Consider the following 22,963-nt stretch of genomic DNA (forward strand, 5'->3'; position numbering starts at 1 on the left):
TTCTACCACTCTGTATCCAATTACCACGGTTTGGGACTTGAGTACCCACTTAGTGTCTAGGAGTGAGGAATGTAGGAACAGCTTAATAGATCCTCTGCTCTGAGGCTTCCAGGGCCCAAATCACACTGCCAATCAATTCTTCCAGTTCACCAGTAGGCAGAACTAACCAAGCAATACCCCCATTTTTCTTGAGAGCTGTCAGCCAGAGAAAAATGACACCTTTAGTGTTCTGGATGACCATTTCAAAACACGGCTATTTGTTTCTACAACAGGACACCTGCTGCTTTTGCTTGTCCCTTTTAAGAACACAACTATTAGGGAGGGCCTACCCAAGATAACGTTTCCTTTGATTATGATTCATTTAGAGCATCAGAGAACCATTCTGTCTTCTCTGTCCCCTCTAATCTGGAAGGTGGCGTCATACAGTCCACATTCTGTCATTATTCTTCCTTTTCATTTCTTGTCATCTGCATCTTGAGAGATGCTTCTTGCTTTAAGCACTCTGATTTTCCTGTTTCTTATCCTCTGTACAACTGAACAGTCATTAAGCTAGTTGTTGTCCAGCCAGTGAAAAACCTGGAGAGAGGCATTTTTTTTCCTTTTATTCAAAATAGATTTTTCCCTCACATAACATATCCTGATTATGGTTTCCCCTCTCTCTACTCCTTCTCTCCTCCCCTCCCATATGGATCCACTACTTTACTGTCTCTCATTAGAAAACAAACAGGCCTGTAAGGCATAATAGTAAAAATAAAACATAATAGGATGAAATAAAAATGAACGCACTGAGACTGAACAAGACAAAAAAGGAAAAGAGCCCAATAGAAGGCACAAGAAACAAAGACCTACTTGATCTCACACTCAGAAATCCATCAACTTCTAAGCCACTGTATATGGACATACAACTGCAAACAACTATAACTAGAAAAAATTATATAGTATAGACTTTTCTTAACAGCCTGATAATATGACATGAGATATTCTCCTTCTCTTTCAAAACTATACATTTTTATAAAAGGAAAATTTTAATAAATGTTTGAAATAGTCTTAATAACTTGCTAATAATAAAAAAAAACATTGAAATGATATTTTCCTAGTATTCAATGTATTTATCCTCAAATAGAATTTTTGTTTTGAGACAGGGTTTTACTGTGTAGCCCTGGCTGTCCTGAAACTCACTCTGTAGACCTGGCTGCCCTGGAACTTAGATATTCACCTGCCTCTGCCTTCCAAGTGCTGGTATGAAAGGTGTGTGTCACCACCATCTGGCAATAAATCCCTTCTTATACAAGAACGCTATGGTTCGACTTGAGAAAGTACTATCTGTATGTCTAACAAGCGTCATGGTTTCCTTTCATTTTCAGTGATCAAACTCAGTATGTCTGTAGGGATGCATGAACTTTCTTCATATACCAGTGTAGATAACTGAAGAGTTCCCTTTGAATAGCTTCACTTGAGAGAAAAAAAAAAAAAAAACAAAACTCTTCCCTCTCACATCAAATCAACAAATGTCTGTTATGTTTCAAATATAAATATATACAGTTACTATGTTAATTAGTGTTTATTATTATGGCTAAGTTTCAGATAACAACCTACCTATCAGAGGATGAATAAGGCAGGATTCTGAGTATGAAGCTAGCCTGACCTATATAGCGAGTACCAGGTCAGAATAGTCTATAAGGTGACAGTGTCTCAAAAAAAAAAAAAAAAAAAAAAAAAAAAAAAAAAAAACCAACCAACAACTGACAAAGACTCACTAAAAGGAGGTGAAGACTCTCGCTCTTTTCTATTAAACTAGGCTGCAATCTCTATGCTGACAGTTCAGGCTGCTGTACCCTCGCAAACACCACAAAGGAAACCAGAGAGTCATAGTCATCACAAAGGCAAAAGCCAGTTCTTTTTAAGCAATTTATTTTTGAGGCAGTCTCACTCTATAGCTCTGGCTGACCTCAAAGGCATGCAATTCTCTTACCTCAGCCTCCCAGGTATGATGTACTAGGTTTGGCTAAGAGTCAATTTTTATGTAAGAACTTCTAATCCCGGTGTCAGGTACCAAGCTAACAGGTTGAGAACTTCATTACTGAGAACAGTGAGAAAAAGTAACAAACAGTTTTATATATGAGATACAGTGATTATATTATATATATATATGAAATGTTTGAAAGGGTCAAATAAATGTAAATACTTTCTAAAATGAGTCATATCTAATACAAACCAAAAGGATTTATTTACAAAATGTTGTACTTCAACAATTACAGGGTGACAAGCAACATGGTATCAAGCAATTATCTAAGAGACTCCACTATTGTGTTTTCGGCCATTATGCCCAGAGCAGCTTCTCTTACTAGCTAGAAAGATGTCCTTCTGAGTCTTCCATTTGTGCAAGGGCAATCATTTAATCAAAGGTGTCCATGCCCATAGCATCTGATACTTGTGGGTTCAGCTGAGCCATGTTTCTTGGCTTTCTTTTACTCCTCCCTGGTTAGTTTTCTACTTTTCTCCTTCTCTGTTGACTCCTTCCTCTTTTTCTCCTCCACTATCAGCTCCTTTCTCAGCTTCCTCTTCTTTATTGTCAGCTCCTTTCTCTCCTTCTTTGTCCTGAACACTGATGGAAACTGCTTTGTTATAGCCTTCCCGGTTCCGAGCAATTTCAATTGCAAAAAATTGAATCCTTGGTGCTGAAAGGTAAAGAGAATTGATTGTTCTGGTCTTGGATAATTATGTATACTAAAGAAACCCACAGGCAAATACTAACTAACATGAAAGCCATTCAAATATATAATCTAGAAATCTTGAATTCTAGTCTGTTAATGAAAATTCCTACCTATCTGACAGTTTAAAGAACACGACCTTGAATGATAGAAAAAATATGATGACCTCCAAGCTAACTATCTTTGTTAGTGAACCCAGACTCTTCATTCAGATACCCACACAGAAACAAACTTACCAAAGATGGTATTTTCCTCAGTGTAGCCCTGGGAACAATCCAGTCGCAACAAAGTACCATAGTTGTAGTCTTCTATGATCCCTTCAAACTTTAAGCAGAATGGCCTCCATTTCTATAAAGCAAAAGGTATCAGTGTAGCTGATGTCTCCAAGAGTCTAATGTATTCGAGCCAGGTAAGAGGTTTGAGCTTCCCCAGTAAGTATACAAACCAGGGTGAAAGAAACAAATATTTAGCTCATTGCCAGCTATGTGAAAACTGTACCACATTTCTGTGCTGTATGTTATGTTTTTATACTGGTATCCCCATACACAGCATTTTGATCAGGAAAAACAAACAAACAAACAAACAAACAACAAAAAACCCAACCACCTCAGTCTTTTTACTGCAAAATTAAAATGTGATTTCTAAAATGGATCCATGTTTTGTCATGAGTTCTTTATCAGCCAGCTCAAGCCAAATGGTTATTCATCCTTACTGGAGTACCCACGTGACAAAGAGGGCAGGGATATAACATATATGTCCACCAAGTAGGGGCAAGTTCTGAAAGATTGGTGACAGCCTGCTGGGACTTCAAAATTTAAATTCTTCATTAGCCAAAAGCCTACTTTTAAGGGAAATATTTTTCCCTTTATAATAACAGTGTGCTACAGCTGGGCGTGGTGGCACATGCCTGGAATCCTAGAACTTAGAGGGGCATAGGCAGGTGGATCTCTGTGAATTTGAGGCTAGCCATCTACAAAGCGAGTCTAGGACAGCCAAGGCTACACAGAGAAACCCTGTCTCAAAACAAAAAGACAAAATAATAATAATACCAGTGCTTTGGGTCAACATGAGAGATGATCACATAAACAAGAAACATCTTTGTATGCTACTCAGGACCTATGATCAATGGAACAAAAATCCAGAACCAAAATACCTCCCTATATTCCCTGTACCCTATTAATTATTCCATCATCCAATCCTTCTAGCTAAGCTAAATTTCCTGCTAAACTAAACTCATCCCTCTTCCCCTTAAAGGAATATCTAAGTGAGTATTTGAAATGCCCAAGATAAGGAGTGGGGGAAGGTCTCAATAAATACAAAAAATACACAAGACGGAATATAATTCATTGCATAGTTGACTTATTATAAAATCCAGGTTCCCTGAACAAATTTGAGGCTTATATAAAACACATACAATCAAAATTATTGGCCAGATGTTAAATAAGCTAAAGAGGATACTCACCTCTTTAGCTGATTCTGATTTGAGTTCTTCTGGGTCTAACACATCTACCCTGAGCTTCTCAAAATTTTCACGGAACTCAGAGTAGATCTGGTCATCTACTTTGGTGAGTTTCAGGAACCGTGGGTCAACTGATGATATCAGCTTCCAGACAGCAAAACAGACATAAAGATGTTAGTCACTAATTTATACTTCTACCTTGTAGTGTCACACCATCCGAATAGCTTATAAGTCTCAGGACAGAAGATTACCGTAGGCAGTATTAACAGCCCATGTCTTGCATGAAATCATTAAAATGGTTTTAAGAGCCACAATAAAAGCTCCCCCCTCTCTCTCCTTTTACCAATATGGCAAGTGAATGAGTCCTTTAGTCCTAGTATTGCCTGGCTCTCGTTCTGGGGATTGTTCATTCATTCTACGGACATTTAAGTGTCTGCTCCACATGGGCCAGGCATCTTTCCTCTACGTAGCAAACAGGGGCCAGACAGATAAGCAGCACTCCTCATCATCAAATTTACTTCTACCCATGTTCCTGAGAGGTAAGATTTTTTTGGTAGTTAAAATAATCTGCAAAGCTTAACAGTTTAAGTTGTTGAGAACTGTAATTAATAGAGCATCATACACTAAGATTACACATTAACTTCAACTTAATGATGAAAGAAACTTACTTTGTAATAGACTTCAGCATGCTGCATTGCTCGAATGGCCCAAGCCATTTCAATATCAGGCTGCAAAAGAGGAAGAATATTGGGTCAAAAATCTTTTATGATTTGTTATATGCCTTGTTATGGATGACAAATTAAAGACATCTTGCTAAATCTTAAGAGGTTTGCAGAAAATGATGTTGTGTCAGAGATAAAAGCTGAACTAATAGATTTGGCAATATAAACCTTTTGTCCTTACAATGACCAAAAGAATAATATTACTATTATTAATAATCTTATTAATAATATTCTGTGTCAACACAGAATAATAAAAGCAATGAACTACTGGACATCCTTTTCCAGCAGTTAGTAAAAGTGTGGAAAATCAGGACTGACTTAATTATTACATTACATAAAATAAATGCATTCATTATTACTATATAGTATATAACCCAAGTTACATATTAATGTACCCACATACAAACCTCTGAGTTACTGGGAGGACAGAAATACATGTTAAACTATCTTTCACTTTCATGAGTGCAGCATGTTAAACTCACCGTTTTTGTTCATCAGGCAACCAATTTTCCATTCTGTAAAACTCCAGAACAAATGATGCAGCTGGACTATACATACATAAATCTGACCAAGTGCCCACTAGCTGTTCCATTGGACTCTGCTTTTCCAACCCATGTGTTGTCTCTTTCTAAGGCCAGAAGAATCTGTCTGCAGATGCATTTACCCACAATAGGCCAAGAAATTTTCCTGCCTTTGAATCCCTATCTTCTGACCACTTAACACTTTGAGGATCCAGTTCAAGCTACATTTCCCCAATGAGATCTACTGCCTCCATCTTTAGAAATCTCTCCAGCTAAACCCTTTCCATCCTGTTGCCTGAGCTATTCATCTAGTACACATTACATTCTGATTGCTATTCCTGCCATTTTTTCCTCAACATACAGTATATATAAAGGTTAAAACCAAAGCACACCACGAGCAGGCACAACTTTATTGAACAATGGGATCATTCAGGGCCCTTTAAAAACTTCCAAGTTTTGGCTCCTCTTCCCCCACATTCTAATTTGATCTGATATGGGCTGTAATCTGGACAGGGTGGGGGGTGTTTGGACACTTTCCAGGTGTTTCTAAATCATACAAAAGCTAGGTCCTCACTTTCGCCAGTATTACAGTACTATACCAACTGCGATTAGACTAATGTGAAAGAAGGTACAATTTTTGGCATGGGGAAGTCTGAAGAAGATAATAGGAAGGGGACTTATAATTTTAGGGCTAGGGGTTTCGGACGTCCGGGGATAGCTGGATGAGCAGTGTAGGTGAGTCATACTCACGTCATTGCCATATGACTCGGCGGGGAGAGAAAGCGCATGGGCGATGGACAACACTTCCCCAGAAACCTGAGAAGGAAAAGAAAAAGCAGGGCTGGGTGAGCGACCCCTAACTCAATAGGCTGCTCACCACCCAATCTCCACTTGAGTGTTTGCCCAACCCCAGAGCATATCTTACCAGCTCTTCGGTTTCGCTGGCAGCATCCATATTGCACACAGGTGAGAGCGGCTTTCCCTCCCCGGAAGTGGCTTGTTGCGCTTCCTGCTTTAAAAGTTAATTGACACTATTACATAGAGCCCGTTTTCTCAGTCTACGCTTGCGCGTGACCTCCCTTTCCAGAGGAAGCCGTGGCTCCGCCTCATCCGGGCCAAGAAGTGCCCAAAGTCGCGTGTGGTTGCTTAGCAACGCTACTCCTCTAGCCTAGGTGACAGAAAACGCAGTAAGTCCTTAAGTCAATGGCTCCGCCTCATCCGGGCCACTCAGGCTTTGCCAAGGTGGCGTATTTCTCAGAAACGCTATAACTGTAGCCAAGGTGATAGACTACCAAGTAAGTCAACGGCGAAATGTTGTATGAAAAGAATTTTTTAAAGTGATGCTGTTTTTAAGTCCTCTGCGTGCCCTGTTCCCAGTTCACATTGCCATTCCTTCACACATGCACTTGAATACACACACACTCACACGCAGTAAACGGCCTATATAGTACTAGAGGCGAGACGGTGGAATTTGGCATGAAGGGGAAGAATTTGCTACCTGCTTTGGAGGAACTAGCTAGAGGGAGGTAACAACGAGGTAAGCAGCATCTTATATTGTGGAAGCAGGCCTGAGCTGGGTCATGAAGGGCACTTAGCTAAGCCAATCAGAAAGATTTAAGGCAGAGGGAACACTGTGGAGAAAGGTACTAGTGAAAAAGCATCGTAAGACCTTACAATCTGGCTGGAACAAAGTGTAGTCAGGACCTTCGTATGTTGATTTTTAAAGAGATGAGAGGTTTTTTGGTTGTGTTTTGTTTTCAAATCACGTTTTTTGGATTTGGGTTTTGAGACTTCTTCACTCATTTCCACGGTGGCTGCATGAGTTTGGAATCTCACCATCAGTGAACAAGAGTTCCAATTCCCACGTCCTCACCAGAATTTATTGTCAGTTATTTTCTTGATTTTAGACATTGTGGTTGGGGTACATGAACCTTAAAGTTGTTTTAATTGGCTTTTCCCTAATTGCTAAAGATGATGAACACCTTTAAAAATAATTCTTACCCATTTTTCATCTCTTCTTTTGAGAATTCTCTCTTCAAAGCCATAATTGCCCTTCCATCTACCCTTTTTAACTGGATCATTGGTTTTCTTGATTGTTGTCCTTCCTCCATTGTAGGTATTTTATTAAAGAAAGAGTTGTCAAAGATTCTCTCCCACTCGGGGGTTCTTCTTCACTAGCTTATTGTTCCCCTTTCTGTACACAAGTATTTTTGTTTTATGAGGCCATCTTTGTTAATTGTTTGCCTTCATGATTAAACGGATGAAGTCCCCTTCAGGAAGTCTCTTGTTCCACCTATATCTTGTAGGGTACCACCTGTGTGTTCTTCTAGCAGTTTCAGCATTTCATGTTTGACATTAAGCTCTTTGTGCCATTTCAAGTTGAGTTTAGTTCAGGGTAGTGCATGTGGATTTCCGTCTTCTACATGTGGACATCCAGTTTCCATAGCACCAATCATTGAAGATGCTGTCTATTCTCCAGTGTGTATTTTTGGCATATTTGCTAAGTGGCTGCATGCATTCATGTTTGTACTTCTATTTTATTCTGTTGATTTACTAGTCTGTTTTGTACTATTAATGTGCATTGTTGTTGTTAATATAGTACTGAAATCTTACCAAATTATGTAGCTATACTATTCCTTGACATAAATAAAAACAAAACCTCAATGTTTTGTTTTACAGATACTTGCTCAACCAACTTCATTACTGTTCTGTTCCTAATAGCCAGAAATTGGAAAAAAAATTAAATGTCCTTCAACTGCTGAAAGGATAATAAAAATGTATTACATATACACAATGGTATTCTATGTCACGTGTAAGAAAAAATGAGATCATGAAATTTGCAGGTAAATGAAACTATGAAACTAGAAAATATTATACAGTGGTAACTCAGACCCAGAAAGACAAATGCTGCACATTCTCTCTGATTTGTGGATTCTAGCCCTGAATCTTAAGATGTGATTATATAGCCTGAAGTTAGCACAGAAACCAGGAAAGTAAAGGGCGACCGTAGGGCAGGGGTAGAAGGAGCTATAGAAAGCAGGGAATTTAAAAAAAATGAAGGTGCTTTATTTGGCAGGAAGGAGGGCAATCCAGAGGGATAGGGGAAGAAAGGGAATAAATAGCACTAAAATAATTGAAAAAGACATAGAGAAGCATTATTTTGTGTTTACTTAAAATACATATATAATCTCTGTGTGTGTGTGTGTGTGTATGTGTGTGTGTGTGTGTGTGTATGTGTGTGTGTGTGTGTGTGTGTGTGTGTGTGTAATTTAAATGGCAATGTAAATGAAGTTAGAACTGTTGAGTTCGGGGAGGATGCCAAAAAATCTCACTTTAGAGATGGAATCTTAAAAATTCAAGTTTTATTTTCTGCTCTTACAGCAGCGAGACAGCTTGGAATATGAACTGCATCTGAGAGGGGAAGCTCTATTGCACATTTAAAGGATGAAAACAATAGAGCAAGGGGGAGCAGGGTGGGCTGTAGGATTGTCCAATCAGTTGAGCAAAGGATCCATCAGTCAGGATAGGAATATGAATTTGTTTGACCTTGCTAGCAAGATGGAGAAGTTGTTCTTGATATGTCTGGACTCAGACAACTGTTTTATTACAACAGAAGCTGTTCAACTATTGGGAAGTCCCCAGTTCCCCTAGGGCCTGGGACCTTTCTTGCTATGATTAAATGGAGTCTGAAAACAAAATGGTAGTACTTAGAATAAGTTTCTTTTGCTCATTCCCAACACAACATATGTTGTAATAATGCTCCTCCCAAAACCATAGACTGACTACCTAAAAATTTTTTTTTGTGTCAGGCATGGGACACCTACCTTCAAGTAGTTGCTCAGGAGAGTTCAAGAGACTCCCCAAACAATAAAAAGATGTGAAAGGTTATAACTTGAAGACAAAGCTAGAAACAGACCAGCTTGAATGTGGTAGGTGATGGAGAAGAAAACACTGACAATTGAGATAAATTTGAGAATGAATAATGCCCTGTATACCAATTTTATATGGAGAAAAAAAAAGAATTGAGATCCTAATATGAACCACAGGCTTTAGAAGAAAAAGTGGAGGGAGATATTAACTGAGCTAGAAGACACAGGAGGAAATATGTGTGCCATTGGAGGAGCTGAGTTGGAATAGCTTACTGGACTCATGTGGAGTCAACAAGGCAGAGAGAGAGACTGAGCATGGTTATTAATTTAATATCAGGTATTGTGTAATTGTGCTTTTCACAAGGAAAATGATAAGAATGTAAAGGCACAAAGAGAGGACATATCATGTATGAAAAGGCAAGGAAACAAAAAGACTAAACAAAAACAGTTGTCAGACATCAGCAAAATATTAAAGCAGAGTCTCACAGAAGCCAAAGGATCGGAAAACTCTTAGAAATAAGTGGTAAACAAAGTCCAATACCCTGTGTATACTAAGGCTAGAACTGCTGTGAGGTAACTGAAGCCAGAAGGCCAAGGGTTAAGGAGGCCTTGGGAGACAGAAATGGCTGTGTCTCTAGAAAGTTTTGAAAGGTTGCACATAGGAAGAGCTATCAGGTCTAGGAACTCTAACTTGTGATGAAAGACAAATAACATAAAATTGTAGTATGTTACATGTATTCATGTTTTTCTATAAAAGATCTCCAGCAATTTTTTTGTGTGTTGCAAAACTAAAAACTCCATGCTTATTAAACACTAAATTCTCGTTTCCCCTACTTCACGATCACCATTTTGTTTCTCTGAATTTGACTGTTAGATACTCCATATAGGTGGGCCCATGCAGTTTCTGTTTTGTGATTGTCTTATTTCACTTGATCTACTGACTAAGAGGATTTCTTTCTATTTTAAAGGTGAATAATATCCCATTGTGTGTAAATAGCATGTGTTATTTATCTATGGATTACTTTCAATTTTTTACTGTGTATAATATTGCTGAGAATGAGTATGTAAATATTACTTTGAAATCCTGCCTTCAGTTACATTGATTGACATCATTGTGCGCTTAATGGATCATATATATATATATATATATATATATATATATATATATATATTTTTTTTTTTTTTTTGCAGTGCTTCTGAGACTTTTAAAGTTATTGTTTTCAGTTTGGAAGGACTACAATTTTTAGAAATTTACCTTGGCAAAAGACTTTGGGAGGGGGGAACTCGGTAAACCTTCACAGAAACAGGCAGCAGAAGTAGGAAATGGAGGTGTTGTCTCCAGGTGCCACTTGTTCTGAGTACAAAGTACCAGGGGACGGCTGAGAGAAAGAGATGTACTGAAGTCGGACCTTAAGAAAACTGCCTTTAGGGCTGGGCGTGGTGGCGCACGCCTTTAATCCCAGCACTTGGAAGGCAGAGGCAGAGGCAGAGGCAGAGGCAGGTGGATCTCTGTGAGTTTGAGGCCAGCTTCATCTACAAAGTGAGTACACAAAGAAACCTTGTCTCAAAAAAGCACACAAACAAAAAACCCTGCCGTTTGTTTCGTTTGTTTGTTTTTATGGTTTTTGTTTTGTTTGTTTGTTTGAGATTGAGTTTTTCTGCCGAGCCCCGGCCGTCCTGGAACTCACAAATGTCTGCATGCTTGCCTCCCAAGGGCTGGGATGAAAAGTGTGCTCCACAACCGCCCGCCTCAACCCGCTGCCTTCTTAAGTGATGAGCAGCAATTTACAGGAGTGAAAGGGCCAATTTAAGAAGCTGATGGAGGGTTTGCAAGGAACAGCTAAGGCAAGAGAACATGATCCTGTGTGCTACTCAGAGATCTGAAGGTAGCATGGATTGATTGTCCATGCTTATGTCGAATGTGGGCTCAACTGGTAAGAGTAACATACGGGGCCCCACTGAAGCCGACTACCAAGTTGCTACATTGTAGATAAACATGAGGTTCTGCAGTTGGGGGACTTCATGGACTGTCCAGGTAACAAAGTGTATCCAGGTATTAGAGAGTGCCCAGGTAACAAAGTTTCATTTTGACTAAGGAAACAAAGTATTTCTAATTGACTTTTAATTTGATTGGTAAAGTGCTTGGGTGCGTTACTAAGTTAATATTTCTGGTTTTCAGGGAGGTTATTGGGTTATATTGTATCTGGTTCCCATGAATTGTAGTTTTGTGTTCCAAGAAATAGAAACTCAGGCCTGTTCAGTCTGAAGCCAATTTTGAAGCCTGTCATAGAATTAGACTGGCTTATTAACAATCACTCCCCTCAGTTTCACCTCCTAACACTAAATAGGAGAAAAACAAAGATAGAAGACAAAAATTAGAAAAATTCCTGAATCTAATTTCTTTCCTTTAGTTTCTTCTTTGAACATGGCTACCACCAAACTGCAACCTCCCGGAACAACCAACACCTACCAATGTCACCTATCAGGGCTCTAGTATTTACATACCTTCTGAAAAATTCCCAGAATTCCATACATCACACAATGGCAGAAACTATCTGCAGCGGTCAAAACCAAGCCTCTGCTAGAACATGAGGCAAATCACATTCAGCTGCTGAGTTTGGACTGTCTGAAGCAGCCCCATATCCCTGCACATGGGATTAAAGCAAAAGCCCATTCTTATAATATTTCTGTATTTTTAACAGAAACTAAAATTCCAGAATTCTTAAAAAAATGTCACTACAGGAAGACATGCTGGTAGCTGGAATTTTGAAAACTGATCTCAAATCTGCTATTTTCAAATGTGTGACTTAACAATTATAACCCTTGAAATTTCTAAGATTTGAGAAATGATTCTCACTTCATAATAAGAGTACTGGAGATTCAGAGTAGCATAAGTGAGGCAATTTATTTTCAGCTTTGCAAAGTTGGGCATCAGCCTAGAATGGCAGGCACACTGACTGAGTGTAGAGAACAGTTAGTTTATATACCCTAACACAGGGTGCTTCCTCTCTTTTTTTGAAAAATTTGTAGGGCCCAATCTCACACATCATCAACATGCTATCATTCCCTGTGGTGCTTACATTTGACTTTCTCGCAATAAAAACTCTGTGTTTTACATCTTATTTATTTTAAAGCTTTTCAGACACATGGCTTTACAGGCAAGCTTGAACCTTAGTAATTTCCTACTCTAAACTTTTTCTTTGATTAGTGAGGGTAGCTAAGCAGGGTTTGGGTAGGAGAAATAGCTAGACTAGAAAGAACTGACACAGTTCTAGTGTTTTCTGTTCATTTGTAGCTAGATATAAGATAGCTCAAAGCACCTTTGAAAAGCTATCCATCAGACTTTGTTTCTAACAAGAATGTTATTAAACATTGTACTAATATCCTGACTCAAATTTCAGCTAACTTTCCAACACTGTATCAATGATAGTGAAAGAAATAAAAAATGTATATTGGAAATTTTTTTTTCTTAAATAAGCCTTCTCAAATGACACAGAAAACCTACTGTAGAAAGAATCTCAGCATCTCACTTACAAGAGATACCAGGAGATTTTCCACAGAGATGGATAAATGAAATAGGTGTTGTTGCAGGTCACTGAAAGCCTGTTCTAGTGAAGAGATGTGTCTTGTATTTGGAGAATATTAACAAGCTCTGTCATACCTTTTCCAACCACAGCTTGTTTTTTTAATTCTTCCTGGTTGGGGGAACAGGTTTTATGGTCAATCTTGTTTACTTTGCTGTTAATAGTCCAATTGTCAAAAGCTCCATAATAACTATGTCCTAAAGAATGTCTGAATTGCATGATTCATGCTAAAGAGCTGCTGTTCTTATTTCCCCTAATTTATACCAGATAGGATTTCAAGCCTTTCTGTATGAACTGCATTTCCCATTACTTTTTAAAAACTTATAAAAAATTTTAATTAATGTTATGTGTGTGTGTGTTTTCATGTGAATGTGTTATGGTACAGAATATGCTGAAAGAACAACTCCAGACTCAAGTAGCATGTAAGAAACAAAGAATTTATTCTGCAGAAGTCCAATTTGCTAGGGCTGTCACCATCACAACATGGCCGCAGCCCCAATGGGAGTTGAAGGCCTGTTTTAAAGACAGATAGGGAAATTTCTACTGTAGCTAAGTAAACTCGACTGGGATTGGCTGGTGCCCCTGGAGGTTACGTGACTTCGATCAGGGCTTGCTCCATGCCCATGAAGGCTACATAACTCTGATCAGGGTTTAGAGGCTTCTTAGACCAGTAGCTAAGCAACCTTATCTCCCTAGGCCAATTGTCATGGCTAAGCCGGGTTTCTGTGGTTTTTCCTGCAAATGAAGTTTCTTTTTCTGAGGAACAGAAAACTCAGGCCTGTTCTATCTTAGCAAGAAAGTGAAGCCTGTCATGAAGTTGGTTTGGTCAGGCTTACTTAGCCAGGCTCTCTCAAATGTAGTTGCCCATAGAGGCCAGAAGAAGGCATCAGCTACTCTGCAGCTGAAGTTATAGGCACTTGTCAGCTGCCAGATGTGGGTGCTGGGAACCAAAATTCAGATCCATTGAAAGAACAGAAATTACTCTTAACCACTGGGCCATCTCTCTAGTCCCACTTTTTGATCTGGGTATAATGTACTACAATGTAATTATAATACACATTCCATGGAAGAAAAATAATGAGCATTATATGATTTTGCTTTCAGAGTTCATTTAATAGGCATTCAGTTAAGTTTGTTCATTATGTTTCTCAAAACTTCTAAATTTTTATTTATTGTCTGTATTAGGGTTTTTATTGATGTGTTAAAAAACAATGACCAAAGGCAACTCAGAAAGAAAAAGGTTTATTCCTTTTATGTTTATTTCTATATCACAGTCCACTACTGAAGGAAGTTATAGAGGCAGGAACTGAAGCATAAAGCAAGCCATGCTCACTGGCTTACTTCCCTTGGCTTGCTCAGTTTGCTTTCTTATGCCACCAAGGATCACATGCCCGTGGGTGGTACTGCCCTCAGGAGTTGGACCCTCCACATCAGTTCAATCAATCAAATCAGTCAGTCAGTCAATCAATCAATCAAGAGATGCCCTACATACAGACTTGCTTCTAGGCCAAATTTATAGAGGCATATTCTCAGCTGAGAGTCCTTTTTCCCCCCCGATGGCTGTAGCACTGTTGTCAAGTTTACATAAAGCTAATGAGGACATTGACCATTTGAAGTGTTGTCTCTCAACTTGGTGTGATTATCCAGAATCGCACTTCTATCCTGCCTCATTGCCATCAATCGCTGCTTCAATTTTCCCACTGTGTGAAGTGATACTTTCCTGCTGAGAAAAATAGAATTCTGAGTTTCCCATGTGGAAATGTATGCCCTATCAGGGGCCCATCGTCTCATCTTCCCCTTGTAGACATTTTGGCCATTGCTCATGTGGGTGACAAAATACTCCCTCACTGTGACTTAACATGGTCTTGCCTAAGGTCAGAGTGCACCTCTCATTCTTTCCACCTTCTGTCTCTGTATAGATACTTTCTAGAAATTAACATGAGGTAAGAAAATTAATTCCAACAGGCCAGCCAGGAACTCCAGCTACTGCTTTTTTTGTACCCAGTGAACATACTTGCTTTTCAGCAAGGAAAAACAAGAAAACAACATCAAATAATCATAATTCCAAGATGTGATAAACTAAGTGGATTCATAATCACGCTATTTTAAAATACATATATAATTATGTATATTATATAATTATATATACATATACACACACTCTTTTAAAATGAGAACAAAACTTCCCACTTGTAGTTATTGTGCAGCTATAGTTATTCTGCTTCTACCCATGCAGTGTGGAACATTAGCTAACCTCGGAGGCCTGCTCAATTTATGGTAGCTAGGTACAACAGTATTAATATTTTGGTTACATAACTTATTAATCACCAGTGCTTGGAGGTATGGGTTTTGGAAAGCTTGAAGGAGAATCCTCATAAAGAAAACAAGGTGATGTTATAAAAACGCAAGGCATGGGAAGTGAATTCTTTGACACCTCTTCCATCATGTGATGAAACAGCTCCTCAGGAGCAGCAAGCAACAAGGCTCAATCTTGAAAGGTCATAACCAGTTTGTTCCTTTGTCTTATACTTCCCAACCTCCAAAATGTTAACTTTTTAATTGTTTTGTTTCGTTTGTTTGGTTTTTGAAACAGTGTTTCTCTATGTAGCGCTGGCTTTCCTGGACTGGCTTTTGTAGACCAGGTCTCTGCTTCCCGAGTGCAGGAATTACAGACATGCAACAACACGCCAGGTCCAGTCTCATATTTTTAATAGGAGCACAAACTAAGGTACTATGTTTTTATTTACTATTAATAAGCAGCTATATAAATAATGTGCTCTATGGGAGATATAGCTCTGTCAACAAAATGCATATCCGAGAAGTTAAGCAGTAAGCCTAAGTAATCAAAGAAACACATTAAAAGTAGTTTTCCAACCACTCTTCATATTGCTTAGAATTAGGAAAACATTGGGCCTATAAAAACGTTGGAAAAGAGCCTTGTTTGTACAAGGAAGCAGTTTTTGACTGAGGTGCCTTTTTTTCCAAACACAAAGGGCGGGGGAAGAGCTGACCTGCGTGTATTCGTCAAATCATGCTGCCACCAAGCGGCTAATTTTTCACAAAGTGAAAAAGGACCCGTAAATGTTTTCTTCACGCTCGACTTTGTCTGTTTGGACTGGAATGGCCTGGTAAGACAAAGAATGAGACAAAATGAAAATGTACGGTGAAAACCAACTGACCAGGATGTCCCACCATTTAGCTCTTGAAGGTGCCCCGGAAGTGAATTCACAATTGATTGACACGTAGTCCTTTCAAATCGGAGCCTGGATGCCATGGCAACCAGCAGCAGGAAGTCCCGGCTGTTTTAAAGTTGCGGTTCCGGTTCCGGGAAGTACACACACACACACACACACACACACACACACACACACACACACACACACAAACCACCACCACACACACATACACACACACACACACACACACACACACACACACACACGCATAAAACCACCACACTGTCCGTCCTATTTGCCCATATGCATTGCGCTGTACAGAATTATCCAGTCAGCTGTGTCTCCTGGTATGTTGCAGGTGTTTGGCGGAAAGTTTCTCAGGTCCTGGCTGAGACTGAGTTGGGGAAAGGGAATGCCAGTTAGCAAATGGAATTCTAAAGTCATAATCCACACACCCGAACAGACATCCGTCTTTCCTTTCGTTCGGGAAACATTTGACCCCATGATGAGCCAGACCCTGGATAACTGAGACACATCAACTCTCTTTTCAGGTACTATTCATTCTAATATGTGGAGACAAGCAAATTATTGACTCAACTTCATACAACATGAGTAATAGAAAATAAAACTGGCCAGGAAAAACGGTGGGTGTATCTAGAAATGATAATTGAAGACATTAGGAATGGTGTGATGTGGCTTTAATGATTTTAAATAGAATTCAAATGCAGATGTTTACTGCGTCATTCCCTTCATTCCAGTAGTTACTTCCAGGTTTTGAAAAACTAGCATCAGAATAGAAAATTCTGCTAGAAGGGTTCAATGGATGCAGAAACGCCAGCAGGAAAGCTTGGATAACGGTGCATGCTGGGTTTTAGGGCTTTGAGCTTTTGGGTGAAAAACTTCTTCCCACTAAATCCCAGAGTCCTGAGGCTGGGGAAGCCTGATTCCCTTCCCCCTTTTTTTTTTTTTTTTTTTTTTTTTTTTGGTTCTGCTTCCCCATCTTGTCTTCTTTTTCTGTAGGTCCTGGGATCTCTTCCTTCCAGATTAGGTATCTGTGGACTCCACTTTGCTGTGATGGAAGAGTATGGCACAGACAGACCTCTAGTTCTCTCAGCGGAGTTATGAGTCTGGTTAAGTGTTGGGAATGGAGCCTTGCTGCAAGCAACAAGGCTCCATCTTGAAAGGTCATAACCGGTTTGTTCCTTTGTCTTACACTTCCCAACCTCTAAAATGTTAACTTTTTAATTGTTTTGTTTCGTTTGTTTGGTTTTTGAGACATTTTGTTTCTCTGTGTAGCGCTGGCTACATGACTGGAGTTTGAAAGAATCTTATGGTGAACTGTGGTGAAACCATGACAACAGCAGCATGGGGAGGAGAGTAAAATAAACACGGACATATTGTTGGTGGGCAAAATTAGAATCCTTCCAGTTAACCCCATTCTGGTTGATGCTTATTAGTTGCTTCCTGTTCAATACTCTCCCTCTTCTCTCCTCTCCAACTCTCCCCTCCCAGTGTCAGTTCCCTTTCTCTCCACCCCTTCTCTCCCTCCCTTTTATAGGCTCCCAAGTAGTTTAGGCTGATTCCAACTCTGAATTTTCCATCCTTCTTCTTTGTACGAGATCACAGGTGTATGCTAGCATCACATGTGACCTGGTTCTCTCTTCCTAGGTTTGAAATGCACAATGAAGAGAAATAAAAGCAGAAAGATCTCCAGAAAGAATCCATGATGAGATTCAAGGTTTCACAGTCCAAGCTAATGTCCGTGGAAACTTTCAGTGACCCAAGAACATTGCACTCCTGGCAAAAGAAGTGTGGCAACACTAAGGCAAGGTAAATGGCTAAGTAGGCAGAGAGGCATGAGGTAGGTTGGCCACAGAGCGAGAGTGGCATGTTGCTATAGGGTAAGGCACAGCCTGGAAAGATTCCTGAATTGCCTGCTTAACTTTAGTTGGAATATTAAGGACACGCATCTGTTTTGGTCCCAGACAGTGGGAAATTTTTATTCCATTGTGTTGGATGGCAGCTTGGAGTTGACTAGTGTGGCATTCTTTCTTCAGTCAGCACCTCCCTGTTTTCCAAACACATGCTGTAGAGTGATTTGTCATCTTTGTTCTAAATATTAAGATTTAGGATTGTCTGTATATTGTATATAATTTAGGTACAGTGTCTTAAGAATGGAAATTTCTTGTAGTTGGGATAAGGAGCTTAGAGGAAGATCTCCTGCCAGGGTGGTTTTGACCACAATCATTACTGACTGCTTGCATCCATTTGTGATTTGCCAAATGCTAACTCATGCTAAGGGCTTCCACCAGATTTCCTCATTCAAATGGCCTGTATACATTGGTAGCTGAACTCCTTCAATATAAGAAACCAAGGCTGAGGTGGCGGCAGCAGTGTAACAAAAAAGGAATACGGCCGTGGTTTCCATCCAGCTTCATTTCCAACCCAGTGTTTCTACATGCAACAGCAACGAAAGCACCAGCAGCAGCAGCAGCGTGAGGGAACTTGTTAGAAATGCAAAGCCTAGACTCACTGCATCAGATACTAGGTTTTGGGCCCAGCCATCTATGTTTTATGCACATTTTCGTGCACAGAATTCGGATACACGATTAGATTATTCACATTCTGATACATAATTAAATTTAAGAACCACTCCTATAACCAGTACCCCAGCTCTTAACTAATGAGTAAAACAGAACTTTCCAGAGTCTTTGATACATTTACACATCACATGCAAAATGAGTCATAGGCTGGTCCATGGGTCTTACTGTAGGTCTTGTGCTGTCTTGGACCCTGGCTTTCTTAGGTGAGCATGGTTATTGATGACGTGAAGGATTCACCTCTTTAAAGTCCTGGCTTCTAGAAGCAGACAGGCTACAGGAATCTTAGTTACTCCCACTGTCTGTATTTTTTTCCCTGTCTATATATTTTTTTTTCTTCAAGTATCTGCTTGAACAGAAAGATGATACAGAAATACAGAATGCAGGAGGAAGGAATAGGAAGGACCCAACAAACTTGAACCAGGCTGGAAAAACTGGAAAGATTCTAACTTTGGTCACCTGGAAGAAATCTCTCGTAAGCTTCATTGGGAAATGCTGGGCCCTGGTGGGAAAGAGGTAATGAACAGCCTGAGTATTCACTCCTGAATTCGATAACATGTGCCTATTAGTCAGCAGTCACCACAGACAGCTTAAAACAATTTTTGGAAATGTTGGATTTACCATGCTGTAAATGAAGAGCCTACATGATCTCATACCAAACTAGTGATAAATAAGGCTGGTGTAGCTCTCCAAATATATATATGGGGTGGGGGCAATAGCCAGTTAATTTCTGTTTGGAATGCTGCATGTTCTCGGTTGTTAAAGTAAGCTAACATTAAAGGGTACACTTTGCTGGTTTCTAGTATATGTAGGACTTCTAGGAAGCTACTTGTTTTCTAGTGTAAGTGGCTTGGTGTGTGTTTGATATACACATATTCACACACACACACACACACACACACACACACATATATATATAACAAATGAGGACAAGGCAAAAATAGATTGTGCTCTATTTGTGGCAGGTTGGAGCATGGAGGACTACTGGATTAGATGGAGAGAGCGCCCAGGCATCTCCATGGCCCCACTGATGTTCAAAACTTCCTCAGGACAGTGCTGAGCTACACTTGTGCACCTGGAAGAGGTAGGCTACCTACAAGATTTTTTTTTTGGCAGGCCAGGTAATATAAGAGTGTAAGATGCTGCTCCTTAAAGCCCCAGCTCTCCTGGCCAGAGTGCTTTTAAAAGAGTGACTTCATAGATTCCGGTGCTGGAAGGCTTCTCTAGAGCACGAGGGGCAACTAGTATCCGAAAGTATAGCTCTCGTAGCACCCACCAGGCTGTAACCTACCAGATGCCAGGTATCATCATTGTCCTTACTGAGATCTGCTGGCTACATGGATCTGTTTTGGGACACATTGAGAGGACTGGTGCCTAAGAAGCAGGACCTCTATGGAGAGCAAGAGAGAGGGACCATGCTGCACTCTCAGATTGGCCACTACTGTATTTCACAGCAGCGCAAACAGAACTGTTTGTATATCCTCCCTAGGGTGTCAGGAACCACGAAGAGAGGGCCCAGAATTGTTCAGGAATGCCCAAGCTTCCTCCCAAATGACATTCTAATAAAAGAAAAGGAGAACATTATTTGCCTAATGATGGGATGAAAGAAGATACTGTCTAGACCAGAGTAAAGACAAAAAGTAGGCCTAGGGAAAATCAGTGTGATCCAAGATAGGATCTCCTACTGAGTGGGATTGGTGGAGAAAGCTACCCTTCTGTACACTGAGGCCCTTAGCTTTTGTGTATGGTAGTGGAAGAGGCACTTTTAAATAGTCTTTTTGCAGCCACAAGTTTGAATCCCTTAGTATATTAAATAGACAAGTGAATCAAATGATCCTATCTCCCTCCCAAAGTTTTTATTTGTTTGATACCCTCTGTTTGGAGTTTGGGGACAGGAACTGTTTTGCTATTGTGAAACTTAGAAGAAAAAGTTTTGAAGGAGAATCTTCATCTATTTTAAGAATCCGTAGATACTCATACGTGCTTTATGCGGCTACATAAATGTGTGTACTGCAAATGATTGTTTTTTCTTAAATACATTTTAGAAGAAGGTTTTGTTTAAGCATATGAACTCCCACCATTTGATTTACTTGGGCTGGCAATCACTAGTTCTGCCTTTTCTTGAAGTAGCATGGCTTTTGGCATCTTAATAGTTGCATCAGGTTCAAGAATAAAACATTCGATAGGAACTATAGGTGTTCATATAGCAGTTTGGTCCAGGTAGGCCAATGGGACTCTGATTTTGTTAGAAAGCCAGTTCCCGCTTGAAGATTATGTATGGTACTAAGTCTTACTGGTTTCAGTTTTCTCGCTCTGAGTGACATTTCTGGACGCTTTCTCACGTTTATAAGCCCCAAGTCATAGTGGGTTGTGTCCTGTAGGCCTATTTGTGCCTCTTCAGCATGACCAAAAGGGAAAGTATAAAGGGTAACTTACTTACTGCTTCATGCAGATTGATGCATACCACTTTCTTCAGCAAAGTTTAACCTGTATTCAGGCAGTAGAGAGACAACAAAACCACATTTTTTTTAACTGAAAAGTAGAAATTTATTTTTTTAATTTTTTATTTAACTTTTATTAATTACACTTTATTCACTTTGTATCCCCCCATAAGCCCCTCCCCACTCCCCTCCTGATCCCACCCTCTTTCCCCCTTCTTCACCCATGTCCCTCCCCAAGTCCACTGATAGGGGAGGTCCTCCTCTCCTTCTTTCTGATCTTAGTCTATCAGTTCTCATCAGGAGTGGCTGCATTGTCATCTTCTGTGGCCTGGTAAGGCTGCTCGCCCTTCAGGGGGAGGTGATCAAAGAGCAGGCCAATCAGATTAAGTCAGAGGCAGTCCCTCTTCCCATTACTATTGAACCCACTTGGACACTGAAATGCCATGGGCTACATCTGTGCAGGGGTTCTAGGTTATCTCCATGCATGGTACTTGGTTGGAGTATGAGTCTCTGGGAAGACCCCTGTGTTCAAATTTTCTTGTTCTTTTGCTCTCCTTGTGGAGTTCCTGTCCTCTCTTACTATTTCCAGATCTTACTATTTCCCACTTATTACATAAAATTCCATTCACTCTGCCTGATAAAATCAAAACATAACTAGGTTATCCATATCTTCAAGCTACTAATTTCTTTCATGATTCTGTCCATACCCACATTACTATATCACAAAATCATTTTTCTTCAAAAGTCCTACATTATGTCCATCCTTGTCATAACTTGAATCTTGAATTGCTTCCAAAGGCCCAAGTATTGAATTCTTGGTCTCCTCCTGTGATGCTACAAGGATGCAGTGGTGGTGGAACCATTACGAGTTGGCACCGAGTAGGAGGAAATTAAGCCATGTTGTACATTCCTTTGAAAGTGATAGTAGGATGTCAATGTTCCCCACCTCTCCTGCTTCTTGACTGCTTTGAGTCAAACAGACCTTCTAGCCATGTACTCCTGCAATGATTTACTTCTATGTCACCATAGACCCAGGGCTGGTACCTATATTGAAAGTTCTGAAAGTGTGAGCCAGAATAAACCACTCCTCCTTTTCAATTGCGTATCTTAGTTCCTTTTTCACAGAAAGCTGACTAATGTACATCTCCCTGCTCTGCACTGATTCATTGATGAGTCACTGCAAATGACCATCCAGGCTCCAAATTAAACTTATCTAACTTTCATAAACCTTCATGTTCAGTATTCCCTGTGGCAGGCAGTAGCAACCACTATGCTTCTAGTCGTCCATGTCTAGAATATAACTACAGACTAAAGGATACAGACTAAGGATGACCCGTTACTTTGTTTTTTTTCTTCACCCCTCATTTTTCGTCTGTTAAGAAATCTTCTGTCAAAATAGTTGCAGAGTCTGATGAGTGACCACACTGCCTCCAATGCTGCTGTTCTTTTCCAAGCCACCATCAATGTCTTTGGGTTATGAGAATTGTTTCCTAATTCTTTCCCTTCTTTGTCCTTCTTTGGTTCACACTGATAACCCAGAAGCTGGAGTACTTGGAACTTCTATTAAACATATAGTTGGGGCTGCAGATAGAGCTCAGGGGTATAATGCTGCTAGCATGTATAGGTGTCTGGGTTCAATCCCTAGAATTTCTAGAAAATCCAATGTAGAGTCAAAGTTCATGAATCCCTCCACTTAAAAAGAACAGGTAAATCAGGACCCCTTACACTTGCCTGCGAGTCTATGATTTGGATACCACTTTCTTTTCTTAGACTGTCTCTTAGTGCTCCCTTTCCTCCTCTTTCCCCTCTGTCTGTGGTGACCATCTTATTGCTGCTAAAGGAGAAGATTTTTCACACTCTGTTCTTTTCTTCATGGGCTC

The 22,963-nt window shown here is 39.9% G+C and overlaps 1 protein-coding gene and 1 long non-coding RNA gene across 16 annotated transcripts in view; one reads left to right on the forward strand and one right to left on the reverse strand.

The window, feature by feature from the left end:
- Window positions 1-1,894: 1,894 nt before the first annotated feature.
- Pbdc1 (polysaccharide biosynthesis domain containing 1) lies at window positions 1,895-6,489 on the reverse strand. The gene is made up of 6 exons (XM_021628777.2): window positions 6,339-6,489; window positions 6,164-6,229; window positions 4,839-4,898; window positions 4,174-4,314; window positions 2,948-3,059; window positions 1,895-2,678 (listed from the first exon to the last, which is right to left on the reverse strand). The coding sequence occupies exons 1-6, from the start codon at window positions 6,366-6,368 to the stop codon at window positions 2,491-2,493; spliced, it is 597 nt and encodes a 198-aa protein (XP_021484452.1). The 5' UTR covers window positions 6,369-6,489; the 3' UTR covers window positions 1,895-2,490.
- Window positions 6,490-16,249: 9,760 nt separating this feature from the next.
- Window positions 16,250-22,963, forward strand: part of LOC110543739 (uncharacterized) — a 38,191-nt gene continuing 31,477 nt past the window's right edge. For 6 of the 15 annotated variants that reach the window (XR_009588514.1, XR_009588515.1, XR_009588516.1 and 3 more), the window contains exons 1-7: window positions 16,256-16,389; window positions 16,594-16,686; window positions 17,063-17,236; window positions 17,339-17,445; window positions 17,711-17,872; window positions 18,986-19,158; window positions 19,608-19,726. This is a non-coding gene — a long non-coding RNA (uncharacterized LOC110543739). Of the gene's footprint in view, window positions 16,687-17,062; window positions 17,237-17,338; window positions 17,873-18,985; window positions 19,159-19,607; window positions 19,727-22,963 lie in introns of all 15 variants that reach the window. The other 9 variants (XR_009588517.1, XR_009588519.1, XR_009588510.1 and 6 more) reach the window with 8 other exon arrangements.

Source organism: Meriones unguiculatus, chromosome X (assembly GCF_030254825.1).
Source record: "Meriones unguiculatus strain TT.TT164.6M chromosome X, Bangor_MerUng_6.1, whole genome shotgun sequence".
In the NCBI taxonomy this organism is placed as follows: domain Eukaryota; kingdom Metazoa; phylum Chordata; class Mammalia; order Rodentia; family Muridae; genus Meriones; species Meriones unguiculatus.

Excerpts from the sequence above, each read along its gene's own strand:
- Pbdc1 (XM_021628777.2), bottom strand. The coding sequence starts at position 6,368 with ATGGATGCTGCCAGCGAAACCGAAGAGCTG. Across the intron at positions 4,899-6,163 it reads CCGAGTCATATGGCAATGAC|CCTGATATTGAAATGGCTTG; the intron begins GTGAGTATGACT and ends CCTCTTTTGCAG. Across the intron at positions 3,060-4,173 it reads AATCAGAATCAGCTAAAGAG|AAATGGAGGCCATTCTGCTT; the intron begins GTGAGTATCCTC and ends TTTGCTTTATAG.